This window comes from Phalacrocorax carbo, chromosome 24, assembly GCF_963921805.1.
Source record: "Phalacrocorax carbo chromosome 24, bPhaCar2.1, whole genome shotgun sequence".
Classification (NCBI taxonomy): domain Eukaryota; kingdom Metazoa; phylum Chordata; class Aves; order Suliformes; family Phalacrocoracidae; genus Phalacrocorax; species Phalacrocorax carbo.
Window position 1 is genome coordinate 4,376,781 of NC_087536.1, and position 15,373 is coordinate 4,392,153.

General features: G+C 42.4%; 1 protein-coding gene across 1 annotated transcript in view; it reads left to right on the forward strand.

Annotated features, from left to right (window-relative positions):
* The first annotated feature begins 1,751 nt into the window (after positions 1 to 1,751).
* EBF2 (EBF transcription factor 2) overlaps positions 1,752 to 15,373 on the forward strand; it is a 144,493-nt gene continuing 130,871 nt past the window's right edge. The window contains exons 1-6 of the mRNA XM_064472484.1: positions 1,752 to 2,365; positions 4,810 to 4,966; positions 5,953 to 6,016; positions 6,316 to 6,371; positions 6,747 to 6,820; positions 13,354 to 13,422. Coding sequence (XP_064328554.1) covers positions 2,235 to 2,365; positions 4,810 to 4,966; positions 5,953 to 6,016; positions 6,316 to 6,371; positions 6,747 to 6,820; positions 13,354 to 13,422 — 551 coding nt within the window. The 5' untranslated portion in view covers positions 1,752 to 2,234. The remainder of the gene's footprint in view (positions 2,366 to 4,809; positions 4,967 to 5,952; positions 6,017 to 6,315; positions 6,372 to 6,746; positions 6,821 to 13,353; positions 13,423 to 15,373) is intronic.

Genomic DNA, 15,373 nt, shown 5'->3' on the forward strand with positions numbered 1-15,373 from the left:
GGAATTCCGCCCCTTCCCCTTCCGTCCCTGCCCCAGGTTTAAGAATAAACGCAGAAACGGTCAGAGTGGCATTGCCAAAGATTATCTTAGTACAAAGAGAGGGCTTTTATTCGAGGAAATGTACCCACGCCTATTGCGAAATGGTCAAAAAAGGAAGAAGACAACAACAACCCACTACCCTGATATGCCTTACCGTCGCCCGTACATTTACATTGTATGTTCTCGTTTTCTCACTTTTTTTGTTTGTATATCTTACCCTATTTGGCTGGATCGGCTTGTTTTTAGATTGAGAAATTGTATCTTAAAAGCTGCTGAGATCATCTTTTGAAAGGTTGGCCTCCACTCTATAACGCCATCGAACTGCTGGTGCTTTTCTTTAATGTTAAAAGAACTCCAGGCTCGCCTTTTGCGAAGCTGGCAAAAGCACTTGCTGCATATTTATCAATTTGGGGTGGTGGGTGAGCGTGGTGAATTTCCTCAAACAAAGATTGTGGGAGATGTATTAGTTCGTCTAATACTGTGTCTGTCACTTACGGAGACAGAATTCGGAGTCCTGGTTTTGCCCTCAGTCGTGCCTGAATTAAGGATACATTTTAATGAAAGTTTTATGGGAATATTTTAATTTGCTTTTTTTTTGAGAAAGAACTGTATGAAACTCCATGAAAATAATCTAACATTTAATAGAAAGGTGTATTTTTGGAATGCAGCTGAATGTGGATGGAAGGAGTTAGGATTTATGCTGAAATGGAAATTGTATTTCTATCCCATTAAAAAAAAAAAATAAAGCAGGTTAAAGAGAGGAGCTGCACATAATGAGTCAAGGAAATCCTTGCGCTGTCCCTTTAACTACCGAACATCTGATTCCCTCATCTGGCAGATGGTCTCTGAGCACAGATTTGCATTCATTGTCCTGAAATCTGTTTTCGCGTTGGTGTTATATAGATTTCAGCGGCAGATCTATACACGGATCGGAATACAAAAGGGCCGGGAGGAAAATATCACCCAGGCAAAGTGGTGTTTTGTTTTTTTTTTTTTAATTCAATACAGCCGCAGGTATCGTCCCGGTTCACGGCAGGCTGGGCTGGGGAGAGCTCCAACTTCCTTTAATGGGAAATTTTGGCTACGTAGGATGTTATAAAAAGTTTTAAGGCTAGACCTGGCAACTCGCATGCAGTGGGAACTTCAGGGTCTTCTGGGCGCGCTGCAGTCTGTCTCTCTCACTCTTGCTCGTGCAGGCAGCCCCTGCACCCAGAGCCCCCGCAGGCATTGCCACCGCCACCCAGTTCGTTCCTTCTGGGCACCTTTTTATTTTTTTCTTAAATACCGCGCCTGAAAGCCGACCAGCCAACTACCTGTGCGATTGCTTTATTGCCGCGGTACGGAACTGATGCACGGCGATCGCCGCTTTCAGCGCAGTTCGGTGGTTAGGCGGCGGGCCCGTGTGGTGCGGCACTGGCTGTGACACTACGCCCAGAGCTGGCCGGCTCGGGCTGCCGCTGCAGCGGGTCCGAGACGGGCCTTGCTGGGCCAAGCCTTGCTGGGCCGGGCCTGCCTCCCGCCGGCCAACTCCGGCCGCACCGCCCCCGCCCCGCGGCGAGGGCAGGGCGGCGGCGGGCCTGCCCGCAGCCCTCCAATCGGGTGAGGCTATGCAAATACAGTCCCTTATTTGGGAGCAGGCTCCGCCCCCTTCCCGGTATGTTCGCTCCCGTAGCTGTAACCCATTCATGGTGACCGGGCTGGGAAGGACCGGCTCTTCCCCGCCGTCGTGTGTAACCAGGCTCTCCTTAGCTCCATTTCTTCCCTTCTTTTGCAACTTATCCCGCTTCTTCTTTTTTTTTTTTTTTTTTTTTTTGTCTTTTTCCTCCTGGATTAGGCAGCAATCAATCCTTCTCCCCAAGTCTGTTGAGAAACAGGTGATCCTTGTTAACAGCGATCAGTTTCTGGATGCAGTTTCCTCTCCTGCGTTTGAAGGATGATGATACCAGGCAAGACTGAATCAGCATAACTTTTGCTTTGCAAGAGGAAAAACTTTTGTTTCCCCTATTTGAAGGCATTAAAAGCACGTAGCATTTAAAAGCAGAAGAAGTTGGTCTTAAAGCTGAACTTCTCCACTTTCCTGGGATTTGTGTGTGTCAAGTTCAAAGGCTGCGTCTTTTTTTTTTTTTTTTTTTTCTTCTTTTCTCCTCCCTTATCCCCCAAAAGGAAACTGTTGCTAGTTGGAATAGACTTTTTAAATGTTTGGGATTCAAGATACTTTAGGAAGAGGACCAATTCTGAAAGATAAATCTCTAGGTTCTGAAATGGATTCCGTCAGGTCCTGGGTCAGAAATGTTGGGGTTGTGGATGCAAACGTAGCAGCACAAAGGTAACCGTGACTATTTCTCCCGTGCTCTTTCCCCACTTTTTATTTTTTCCTTTCTAAGCAAGCCTTTTCTTGACTCCCTGTTGTTGTTTGTATTTGTTATTAAATTTATTTTCTTGCCTTCTGTCCCCCTCCCTCCTCCCGGTCTCCTCTGGTCAGTGAAAATTCCAGGCTGTACAGCTAGAGCTGGGAACAAGCGCTCCCCAATCGGAGAGCATCGAGAGCCCTAAAATCCAGTGCGGGGTCCAGATGACAGAGAGATGGGATCATCCTTTTTCTGCACAGGGGAGGTGTGTGTGTGGGGGGGGCGGGTTGGCTGTACTTAGCGATACAGACTACTCCTTCCCACTTTCTGGGCCAGGCAGCCAAGTTAGAATCAACTTAAATGTAGATGGGCCGTGTGCCCCTCTCCCCGGCCCACCTTGTTTCACTCAATTCCAGTGGCTCTGTGGCTACCGCCGGCACTGGCGGAACTTCGACCCGCGGGTTGAAGGCTGCCGGCCGGCTGAAACCGGCGAGCAAAGCGCGGTTTCGGGGGAGCCGGGGGCTGGCGGGGGGGAAGCGGGGCCGGCAGTTCGGGACCGCCGCAGCCCCGAGCCCCGGCTCCGCGCTGCCCCGCACAGCCCCGCACCACCGGCCCGCCCTCCGGTCTCTGCGGCACGCACCGGCCTGGGGGCTTGCCCGGCCGGGTTTGGCTTGTCCGGGCGGCTCAGCTTCGCCCCTTTTATTTCCTCTCCCTCAGGTCGGCACAGGACCGTTATTCCAGTCTTTTCCCGTTAGACGATGAAAAACCCTTTTAGGTATTTTTTTTTTTTCCTCCTTGCTCTCTGGATACCTTTTTTCTTTTTTTAAAAAAAGGAAAAAGAAAAGAGTAGTAGCGTCGGGGAAGGGAAACGTTAACTTGGTCCCGGGAATAAGTTGGGTTTTATTTAATACACAGACAAGGTAGGTGAAAGGCGTGTAACAGCAGATGGGACTTCACAAGGAACAGGGACGTTACAGAAGCAAGTACCTCCATGCCCCCACCCACGGCCTGATCCGTGAGCAAGGTTTTCCAAGCACTATGGGAGGAGTTATCAGAGTTTTATGAATGTCGATAGACGGTTTAATAAATACGATGGGGGGTGGGGAGAGGTTTGTTCCTGGGAAAACCGAAAGTAAAAGGAAAGGGCTCCTAAGAAGCCTCTAACCCGCAGGAGCGGCAGAGATGCGGTCGCACCGGGCCAGGCGGTGGCACCGCCAGGTGGTTTGTTGTTTTTTTTTTTCCCAGAGATCCGTAACAAACCCAGAAATCCCAGTTCTTACACGCAGAGTAAGAGGAAGCCCCCAGCTAGGCGCAGTTGTGGCGGATGCGGTGAGATCACGCTGTACCTGTTTGGCAATGGAAAACGCAGGGAAACATCTGTAGTTCTCCGAAAGAGTCGAATAGTTTGGCCGGTGCAGCGGAGCTATTTTGGGGACTGAAAACCCACGCTGTTCCGACTCCGAACTTGCGTGGCAGATAGACTTAATCTGTCTATGGGGTAATATGGAGGTGCTCATGTGCACCCAGTTTCTCTGGAGCGGATATAAATGGGCGTTAGGGAGAGGGAGCCACAGCTGACTTCCCTAAGAAACGTAGCTGCACTTTTTGTGGATATGCAAAAGCGCTTGAATCGTTCCAAGCCGGGAAATGCGTGGGAAACGTCACTGCATTTTCTGCAGTCGGGAACAAGATTCGGGCAAGGGCTGATTAACCTGAGTCTAAATTCTTGCAATTTAAACCAGAAATTGAAGACGCAGGCATAGGTTCAAATAGGTCAGTGACTAAAGACTACGCTGGCAAATTTTGCTGCCGAGGCAAGTGGATGTTCTGCTTGAAACTAGTTTTCTTTTACCTAATACGTAGGTGCCCCAAGCTGACAGTCCGCTTGTAGGAAACGTTTTAGGGTCGCTTGCCTTCTCCCGCAGGAAAAGCGAGCGGTGCGGGGATGTACAGGTAGCGCTCCCAGACTCTGTTGTGTTACACCTATTTCCCACGCTGCGCGTTGCGCTCCCGAAACGCGCCAGGCAAGAAGAAAATAGGTAGAGGAGGGAGTCAAATGCTTGCTGCGTGTCAATAACCGATCCCTTCACGCCCGGCGGCTGTAGATTGCCCTTGTCCTGGGAGCAGAGCTATACAGACGCCGGGGCCAGGCCGACTCGGGGGTCACAGAGACAGCTCCGAACCGCGGCGTCGCCCCCTGCCCCGCGCGGGGGCCCGGCCCGGCCCAGCCCGCCCCGCCGGGAGCGGAGCCGAGCCCGGGGCCGGCAAGGGGCTGCTCCTAACGCCGTGCGGCTCCCTCCCGCCGAGGCTCTCCTCTCGATGCGTTGTGCCTTTTCCGTTGTTGTTTTGCTGTTACTGCTGCGCAACCTGGTAATGTCTTTGTCTCTCCCCCCACACCCTATCCCGTGTGTTTCCTCCACAGCGGAGTAGCTTTGTCCAGAGCTCACTTTGAAAAACAGCCACCCTCCAACTTGAGGAAATCCAATTTCTTTCACTTTGTTCTGGCTCTCTACGACAGACAGGGGCAGCCCGTGGAAATAGAGAGGACAGCTTTTGTGGACTTTGTAGAAAATGATAAAGTAAGGCTTGTTATCTTTCTTCTTCCTCTTTCCCTCTCCAAATTTGATCTTTTCTTCTCCGCCGTTGAGTTGCTAACTTTAAATACCTGTTGTCCCTGACAAAATACAACCAGCTCTTCGTTCAGGTGCTTCAGTAGAGCTGTTGCCCTCTGTGCACTGCTGTAGTTAAAAAGGCTCACAAGCCTCTGCTGTATCAGGACTACAATGGGAATTTCATACGCCCACTAAAAATAGAATAAAAAATTTTATGGGGGACAAATGCGTGCTTTTTTTGTTTCGTGGTTTGTTTTTGTGGTTGGGGTTTGGTTTTTTTTGGTGCCTACCAGATCTGCCAAGTTTTATTATTATCCTGACACAAGCAGAGTCTGACCTGTCATATGTCATATTATCTGTTGAGCATGTTTATATGTCTTTCTTAAGACTCCAAAGTCAATGGCAGGACCTGAAAAGCACTTGCTTTTGGCTTTTAAATCGATGTGTTGACCACTTCACATTTGTTTTTACAATTATTTCCTTAGCCATGGACAAGATTTTTTTCATTATGAAGGATGCTCTGAAATAATTATCTTCTAGGAAATTACAGTTAAAAAAAAATGCAGGAAACATCCCTGTAACACAACCGTCAGGAAATAAATAACATTAATGACTCAAAACCCAGTGAGCTTTACCACTATCAATCTGCTTTATATTAACTAACTTGAAATGCACAAATTTGCCTCAGTGTATTGCCTTGAAAAAGTTGAGAGTGTAATAGCAAATGAGAGAGGAAAAGAAGTTCTTGAACTCCTACAGGAAAAGATGTCAGCAGTATTTTGTAGTTTGTCCTGGGTCATTTGGAAGGTTAATATATCCCAATCAGTGGATTCACCTCTCAGAATTTTAATGAACTTTGTTGTCACTTCCATCATGATTATCAGCTTTTGCATTTTAAATGTGCCATGTGTAAGTTCTGGAAGAATTTTTATTTTTTTAATTGTCTCTTTCAGGAGCAAGGCAATGAAAAGACGAACAACGGCACACATTACAAACTCCAGCTCCTCTATAGCAATGGTGAGTCCCCTCTCCAGTCACCTGCTGTCGGCTGTACAGTGAGGCGAGGTGTGTAGGTGCTGTCGCTTCAATTTCTAAAATGCACAGAAATACCCTTGCACGGTGCCCCTGCAGTGTAGGGATGGGATCTGGGGTTCACCTGGTGTGGATGGGCTTGGGAAGCACACTAGAAAAAAAAACTAAATGGTCTTTCTGAGGGTGTTTAATAAGGCACTAGATGAAACGGAATGGTTTTGTTCCCATGTTTAGGGAAAGATGCATGTAACAGCTTCATTTATTACTCTCCCCTCTCGCTCTAGGTGTCAGGACTGAACAGGATCTGTATGTTAGACTCATCGATTCAGTCACTAAGCAGGTGAGCACAGCTAATATGTGCCATGTTATCCTGTCCCACCTCAGCCTTCTTTTTTTAACATTGCCCTGCATGTTTTTTCTTCTCTGGTTCATTTTTGCCTCTTGTCCACCTCTATTGCAGACCTTATTTTTGAGAGCAATTGAAAAGTGATGCTTTTAAGTCTCTTTCTTCCTCTATGGATTGTAGGTTTTTATCCACTTTTAATCAATATTTATGTATAAGCTGCTTTCCCTGCTCATAAAGGCTTTGGGGGAAGGTATTTATTTGCAAGCGATGGTGAGCAATGGTAAGAAGCCTTCACCTCAGATCTGAATATTATGACAAATAAGTAACCCCCTGATGCTCCTGCCTTACCCCTTTTCTTATTTTCTGTAGCCCATAACTTACGAAGGACAGAACAAGAATCCTGAAATGTGCAGAGTTTTGCTTACCCACGAGGTCATGTGCAGGTAAGATGACTTTATTAACGGCGTATTGTTTGTTAAGTTTGTTTCCATAGATTCCAGAATGGCCTTTCTGATGAAGTGGTAGATAGGAAGAGTTTGGTTTTCTGTTTGTTTGTTTTTTGATGTTGTTGAGTCAGAGAGATCCTTTGTGTAGGAAGACTTTCTTTTTACCTGTGAATAATACTTGATTTGGGTTCAATACAAATTATTGGGGTGTGGTTTTTTTTGTTTGTTACTGCAAGAAATTTAGCAAACCCAGGTCCACAGTCTGAGCTGCGTTATTATTTTTTTTAAACTAGGCCTATGTATCTGTTGTGTAAATCAATACTTTTCATATGCTTATTTCTTACAAAATTCCCCTTCACCTTTTGAGAATGAGCAGTTTAATTTACACAAGGAATGCCTTTTAGTTTTCAGGTAAAAAATTTGTAACTTTCTCTGGTGAAATATTTTAATTTTCTTATTAAATTATCATCATTAATGTTCTTTAATTTTGCTTAGTTCTACCCCAACCGAAAAAGAAACCCCTCAAACCAAAACACAAATCCTTTTTTTTTTTCTATACTGTGTAAGCAATATTTATAGGACTTCCACCTCTTAATTAAAAAAGACACTATTTTTAGCATGCAAAGTTCTAAATTAGAGGGTAAAGTGAGTTGAGGATGTTTTTAATAACATTTGTATAAGTTTGAAGTTACATGTACCTTATGTATGTACATCGCGCTTCCATGGTAACTTATTACTTTTCCTGTTCTCATGTAATTAAATTTTTTTCAATACCTATAACAATGCAAACAGTCAATGTTCTTATATTAAAATGTGTTAAATTGTGCATAGAATGTTCTTTCATAAAATGAAAGGCAAAACCAATCTTGCCCTTTATTAAACACAGTTTGTGATTTATTGTATCAGTGGGAGGGGGTTAAGCTGTTGGACTGAACGTTGCTGCTTTTAATGTTGCAGTTTGCTACTTGATTTTTTTTTTTTAAAGTAGCCTTTTAAGCTAATACTGAAGTAAGAGCAGTTTATTTAGACAAATTTCTTATCAAGGGAAAGACTCAGTTTCAGTACTTAGCAATTATGTCAACTATTCCATTACTTGATTTTTGTTATATTTAAAAAGTAAATGTATAGTGTTTTGCTCTCATTAATGAAGAAAATGAGTGTTGTTATTTCTGACCAATGTTTACATATGTACATATATCACAAACACAGCCTATCTCGTGTATGAGGGATGCATACAGTGCACTTCATGAGGACCTGTAGATGTAGTGGCAAAGATCAAAGGTGTGTATGTTACTTTCTGGCACATCCAGAACTTGTGTAGGTATTAAAATATAAATGCTCTCCACATCGTTGAAAGTCTTCCCTGTAATAAGGTGAACATTAGAGAAGGAAGATCTTTGAATTGCTACGCAGTTGCATACCCTGGTTAGTGGTAACAGAACAACAGTTAGCACACTTCGTCTTCCTCCACTCTTCCTGTACGGAGTGCAGTTCTATCTTAGAAGTTCAAATAGTTCAGCAAACACCACCACCTTCCCATCCAAATGTTCTTCTTTAAAATAAAATTGATTTGGCTTTTCCCTCCGCTTCCTCTCCATGCCTGTCTAGTATCAAATCCTCTGTTCAGCTTTTATATACTTGGTCTCCACTGATGCCTATAAACATATTCCGTGCTTGGTTAAAGGTTGTGTTCTACAAACATAAACCATTATTCCGATCATACTGAACTCTCCTGCTTGATAGATTAGGCATGGAAGAATTACAACTCGGGGACGTCCTTTCCGTGTAAATCACAGATTAGCGAACGAAAGCAAAAGCGTTCTGTAACCTTGATACCTAATGAAGACATTTGATTTTAAATGTCGTGTTTTCCTAAAGTATCTCTGAACAGGATGCTGCGTATTCTGAAGAGGCATTACACATATCACTTTGAATAATGCCAAGGGAATGGATCCAACTCTAGTTAAACTTGACATTTTATTTTATTTCTTTTAAGTACAATAATCAAATCTTCCTCATTGTGTGCTGCTTAAGTGGCAGCATCAATTTTTAAAGCCCCTAGTTTAGTTTGCATTAGTAACACTATATAAAAATTTAATGCACTGTACCCACTCTGCTGTCCAAATTGATGCCTACTGTTTTTAAAAAGAAGGGTCTGCCTGTCTTTCTGCTCCTCTTCTTCCAATCCTTGCTAGTTGACGGTAGGCTTTTTTTTGTTTTGTTTTTGGCTTCCTTTTTTTTTGTATGTAATCATGCACGCAGATATTCTTGCTGTATAGAGACAAGTGCATCTGAAACTCCCCATCTTCCGCTCAGTTAGTGACAGATGCGTGCTTAGCAGGAAAGTTGTCTAAATATTGATACGGCTACAACAATCTGTCATACCAATTGAAAGGTAAACTCTCAACTCTCAATAATTAGTGCTTTCAGTGAGGGGCTTTATTTATTTATTTGCAGATCTGAAATTTTTCATTTGGGTTATTACAGCCTAATGAGAACTGTTCCTATTAGGTGGGTCTATCTTAAATACACAGTCTTTCCCTGCAACGGTTGGAAATCAAGGTAAACAGTCTCCTCTCCTGAAATAACTTTTTTTTTCCTCCTCTTCTTTTTCTTCCAATTATCGACTAAGAGGAAACTAGTTGTTATGCTGCTGCCAGCAACCCCCTATGCCCTCAATGCTCAGAGGGTTAAAAGGTGGTATAATTTGAACAGAAGTAGTCTCAGGGCCTACAGCTGGCTAATAACAGAGTTGTATTGAGTGCAAGCAAGCCCCACAGCTGTGACTTTCGCCACAAGGCTCAGACTAGACAGGAGCTCTAATCAGCTGGGCCAGGCGGCCACTGGGGCCTGTGTCTTTATCGGCCAGATGGTGTGAATTTAGACACTTTTGTTATGCAATTGCAGGGAGGAGTTGGGGAGAAGAAAACAAAACAAAGGCCACCATGCTGTGAGCTTATTTGAGTTTGAAATTAGAGACAGATTTTTTTTTTTTTTTTGGTGGGGGTGAGGGGAGGGTAGTTGAGGGCTGAATTTTAAAACCATTTTAGTCAAGTGTGAGGAGGGAAAGGATGCAAGTTTGCCTTTGACATGAGCCTTCTGGAATACTCAGTTTGTAGATCTGGTGTTGTCTGTGGTAGTTTTTGGTTTCTGTGTTTGTTTTTAAGTCTTTTTATGACTGTTCATAATGTAAACCATTCTTTTTCCCATGTAGACCTTGTTAGAGGGGAAAGTATAACAAGAAAAGGTGTAGAAAATACAAGTCTTAGGCCTCGATATTCTTGTTTTAAGCAAATAAACATCTCTAAAGGTTTGTTCCTAGCACAACATTGTAGCAGAAGCGTAAATATCAGTGAAGTCATGCCGATAATTTGCTTTAAGAGAATATTGTAGGCTTGATCCTGGACCACCAGAGTTTGGGATTTTTTGCCATTGACTTAAATTGGAACAAGTCAGTTCTGTTACAGATGGCACTTGTAAAACAAACCCAGTGGAAGTGTTAGTGCTTGGATACTGTGATGAAATACTTGAGAACAGAGTTTTAAAGATTTGAGATGTATTTTTGCTAAAATGCTGGGCTGAAACATTCTCAGACTTTAAAAGTACTCTGATTTATGTGTGAGCTAGTCGTTCCCTAATCAAGACACTTTTAGACCCCAAACATATATGAAAAATATTATGGTCAAAGGGAAAAAAAATCTAGCACTCTAACAAAAATCTGTTACCCGAGTGTGAAAAAAAAGTAGATATTTGTAAAACATTAGGAGTACTTTAGCTGTAAGCCACAGTTTTAGAATGAAAATTTGGAAGTATTACAAAGCTGAAGTTCCTAAGTGTGATAATTGTACAAACCAAAATACCAAGATGTGCTTCTTTCCAAACCCAGCCACGTTGTACTCCAATCTCGTGTAACTCATTCGAAAACACTGACTATGCCAAGAAATGGCAACCTCGCTGGTAAGAGTATATGAGCTGCTGAGATGTAGTGGAGGTACTGCCAGGGTATTCTGCTTGGTCGTTACTGTGGTGTAGTGCAGTCAGAAATATTACGACCATCTGCATAAGCTCCACGAGTACAGGATATCTCATTTGGTATTATTGCAAAGAGAGGAAATGACGGCTGTTTCAGCTAGATGAAGGAAAAAAACACCCAAAAACAAAACCAAAAGGCCTGAAAAACCAAACCACAAAATCCCCCAACAACAAACCGCTATGTAACTATTTAAAAAATTTAGTTTTTTGTTGTTTTATTATCACGCATGTAAACCAGCAAGGCGATTATTCCTGGTGTTGTTTCCAATGCATTGTTATATTGGACGTGTCAGAAGTACATGCCTAATTTATATTCTTCTGAGTGAGGGTTTTTTGCTTTTTTTGGGGGGGGGGGGTGGTGTTAATTTTTTTTCCTTTAGAAAATATCTCACATCTTGGCGTTCAGTACAAAAATATGCAATTCTTTATAAACAATCATTAGGCAGTGAAATGCATAAAAGATGCACTTAAAACAAAGTTGGGAGAAGGAAGGAGAGGGATATTCTTAGCTAGTGTGAATTACCATAGCTTCACTGAAGTCGATGGAGCTATGACAATTTACAGCAGCTAGAGGGTCTGCCCCAGGGATTTTTAAATATTTAGTGTATCCTTTTATTTTAAAAGGACTAGCATCGATGAATAAGTGCAGGTTTGAGGCAAAGGGAACGTAGAAATGTTGAAACAGTTAGAGCTGCTATTCAAACAGATCTGCTAGTTGTGTCTCATCTTGCTAGGCAATTTCAGCTTGCAAATGGGAAGTTGCTGGCACACACTGTAACTTAAGGAGAAAGTGCATGTATTTGAAAGTGTTCGTATCTGAAAGAGGTTTTTTGTTTAAACACTTACTTTAGGTATTTATAATTGAATATTAGGCATTTCAAGAAAAAAAAGCTACTCTTTCATATTTTATACTACCTTCAGTGAATCTAAGCATCTCATTTCATTTTTTTAACTTCCTCTGCTTGGAATTGCTCCCCAGTTGGAAGACTGCGGGATTCAGACTGACTTGAGAATTTTGCAAATGTATTCAGCACCTATTACCCAGCTGTACAAAAACCTAAACAATTTCTTGATTCCATGTGTATAAAATTGAACAACCTCAGCAGAATGTGAAAAACATAATTTGGAAAGGCTTTTGTGTAACTTAAGGCAGAATCTGATCTGGCGACTTCTGAGGCATATGGGACTTCTGATATAGTCTACTTAAAGTTTTGGATGCCTCCATCCTCTCCCTCCCATGTTCCCTTTGGTTGGGACAAACTATCTGAGCATCAAAACAGCTTAAACCTAACAGACTTCTACGTTGCTACAAAATCTTAAAATTGAGAATTTCAGAGCAAGGACTGTTTTTAAAGTCTATTAAACTTTTGGTACTCGGTTGGTATATATGCAAGGAGCATCACCCATGTCAGTGAGTATATCACTGGAAATCAAATAACTACCTGTCTCTTGATTTTTTTTCTGTTTTTGTTTGTTTATTGTTATTAAAAATGAGAAAGGAAATGCAGTGGTTCTGTTCTTCTTTCCTGAAGAAAGTTTAATTCACTGGGAGCGAAGAACGTCAAATAGCCTGAGTGTAGGATGTATTCTTCTGTATCATCTCCTGATACACCTGTGTTTATATGTACACACCCGTGCATGCACACGCAGAGTTGTCTTTGCGTATGTGTGCATGCACACGTGCATAGACAAGGGCATAACGAGGATATCATTCTGCAATACAAACCTTACCTGCAAGCTCTTTAGGGTGACGCCATTATCTTGCGTTTTCTTACCAAGTCAGATAAATACATTTATTTTATGCTGTGAGCTCACCAGAGAGTTCTAATTTCTATACAATCGTGTTGGTGGCCATGCAATATAAAATGTGTATAGATACATGCTTAATCTTAAGGGCTTATCGTCATTGAAACAATTGCAAAGGGACTTGCAGATGAAATGCCAACCTGAAAAAGTACCTCTTCAGATCTTTAGTAGGATCTAAATATATCCAGTTTCTGGTTTTTCATTGGTGCTACTATAGTGTTGAAGTTTTCTGTGGGCATATGAAACTTAGGGGTTACTAGATATTTCATAATCAATAAATCAGTAGGTTGCTTATAGTCAGTTCTAACACCTTCTTTTGATGGACTTTTAACCATACATAACACATGATACTCGTGCCTGTAATATCATTATGGCATCTGTTAATCATTTATTAAGCCTTTATAAATAGTGCCTTAGCCTAAAGTGTGACCGTATTGCGGTTCAGTTTTGGCTGGGAATTTCAAAGATGACTATGAGGGGTCCAAGTGCCAAACTCCATCTGGAATCAAGTGGGATTTGGGCACCTGGTTCCCTTAGTTCTTCCCCCTTCTGGAAAGCCTAGCTGGAGTTTTCTCAGTCACTCTTTTAGACATATATTGAGTCCTGAAGGTCTGCAGACAAGACTCTTAGCTGGCTGCTTTGCTACCAACTGTCCCAGTAATTCTTCAGTTTGGTTTTTTTTCTCTCTCTAGTCGGTGCTGTGAGAAGAAAAGTTGTGGCAACAGAAATGAGACTCCGTCTGACCCCGTGATCATTGACAGGTAGGAAACAAATCCTCATTTTCTGACAAAAACATTGGCAAAGCATTGTGTGTACTTTGAGATGGCTGAGGGTCTGTCTTGATGGCTATCTGTCGGTGTCTGCCAGTCAGGGGTGTCTGTGTCTTGTCATTCTTTAGAAAAATGCCAGCCTAAGAGCTGGTTAGCTTTAGTCTGCCTAGGCTTACCTTGAGAAATCCGTTGATGTTTATTTTTTAAATTAAGTTCTCTGTGTATAATTTTCATTGTGACCAAATATTCCATGTATGTATCTGGAATATTTTCTATTCACCAGGGATATGAGCCAACTAGATTACTGAGGCAGATAAAGCTTTGTGCATCCTGGCAGCTTCAACAATATTCTTTAACAAAAATACAAAATTTTTGTAGAGACATGGGGAGGAAGGAAGGTGTAAAGGCAGAAGTGTAACATATTAGGCAGGATTAAAAACTGCCTGTGTGGGGATTGTGAGCAATTTTGTGAGGAACAGCAGCTTCATCCAGGTCTAGGTTTTGCTTGTCACTTTCTAAGTGGATCACAGAAATAGGGAGAGCAGCAGTTTGTTAAATCATGAACCGGCACATTAAAAATTTTGAGTATTTTGTGGAGACTTAGAAAACTAGCCTGTGGAACTCGCTGGCTCAAAGTGCTGGAGTTCAGCAAGATTCAAAAAGGAAAAATAAGAAGACAGAGCTGTTCCAAAAAGAAGTATGCAATCAAGATATCCAGAAGGAGAAGAGTAAATAAGGAAAAGTCAGGAGGAAACCTCCCCCTGCCCAGATTATTCTATAGTAACTGTTTAAAGAATTTCTTCTCCCTAAAGCAGCTGGTACAGGGGGCCAGTGAGAGCTGATGCTGAAGTGGATTGATTGTGGATTCAGTTTTTATGTCTGTATGTCTGGCATGTCCTGTCTGCATTCTAATAAGTGTTATTTGTCATAATATTTCTTGTGCATTTTGTTTTGGCGTTCAGAATGGTCAAGCTGGCTTGAATAAAATTCTATAATTTCCTTTTTTAATCACAGAATCAATCTAAATAATTTTGGAACTTTGATGTGATGGGGTTCTTCCAGTCCCTTTACTCCATGGTTTTCCCTCCCAATTTTGTACTTAGAAGTTGCAGTTGGGGCGAAAGTTGGAAATTCCAGCAAACTGGGCTGTTTGTGTGGGTGCAAGGGGCAGCTTCATGACTAGAAGCAGAAGTCTTAGATACGCCATCTTGACCTTTTCTACAACATCTCTAACTTATTTTCGGCTGTGTTGGTGTTTGGTATGAATCTGCATTTGGGAACTGTCCAATCTGAAGTCTGAATGGTCTGAAACTTGTCTGACCGCTGGAGAAGCAGCATGACGTAAGGCAGCCCAGAATTTAAGACCATGAAGGGAGTAGGTCCTACAACTGACTTTATTTGTCGTTTTGTTGTCTTGAGCAGGCTGCCCATTCTCATGCAAGATGAAGATTCTGATGCTTTCGGTAGGGATTTGAGATCTGTTGATGTAAAATGAATGGAAGTGGAACTACTAGAAGAACAGGGTTGTTATTTTTAAAAACCACCTGTAAAATGTGCATCACAAGTCATCTGTGTGGTCAGTGGGTCCTAAGCTTTCCTAACTTGCTCTAAGTCTAGAACTTTTATTCCTAACTCCCCTGCTCGCAGCAATAGACATTCTGTTTGTGTGGAAGCGTCCTGTGGGTTCAGTCTGGCAGTTTCTTGTTGAGTGTCAGCTCTTCCCTTTTCATCTCTGTGTGTGCGAGTAGCAAAATTGCAAGTGAAATCTGGAGTTCAGTGGGGTAATAATAAGGGGCATAGCCCGATAAAGCTATCTTCACTTGCTTTTAAAAGCAGTCACTAAATCAGATTAGGCCTCAGAGGAAAGAAATAGTTTCAAATCTGCACTGCTGTCTGGGGGTGGCATGGTTTGGTGAACAGTGTGGGGAATAGAAGCTAAACT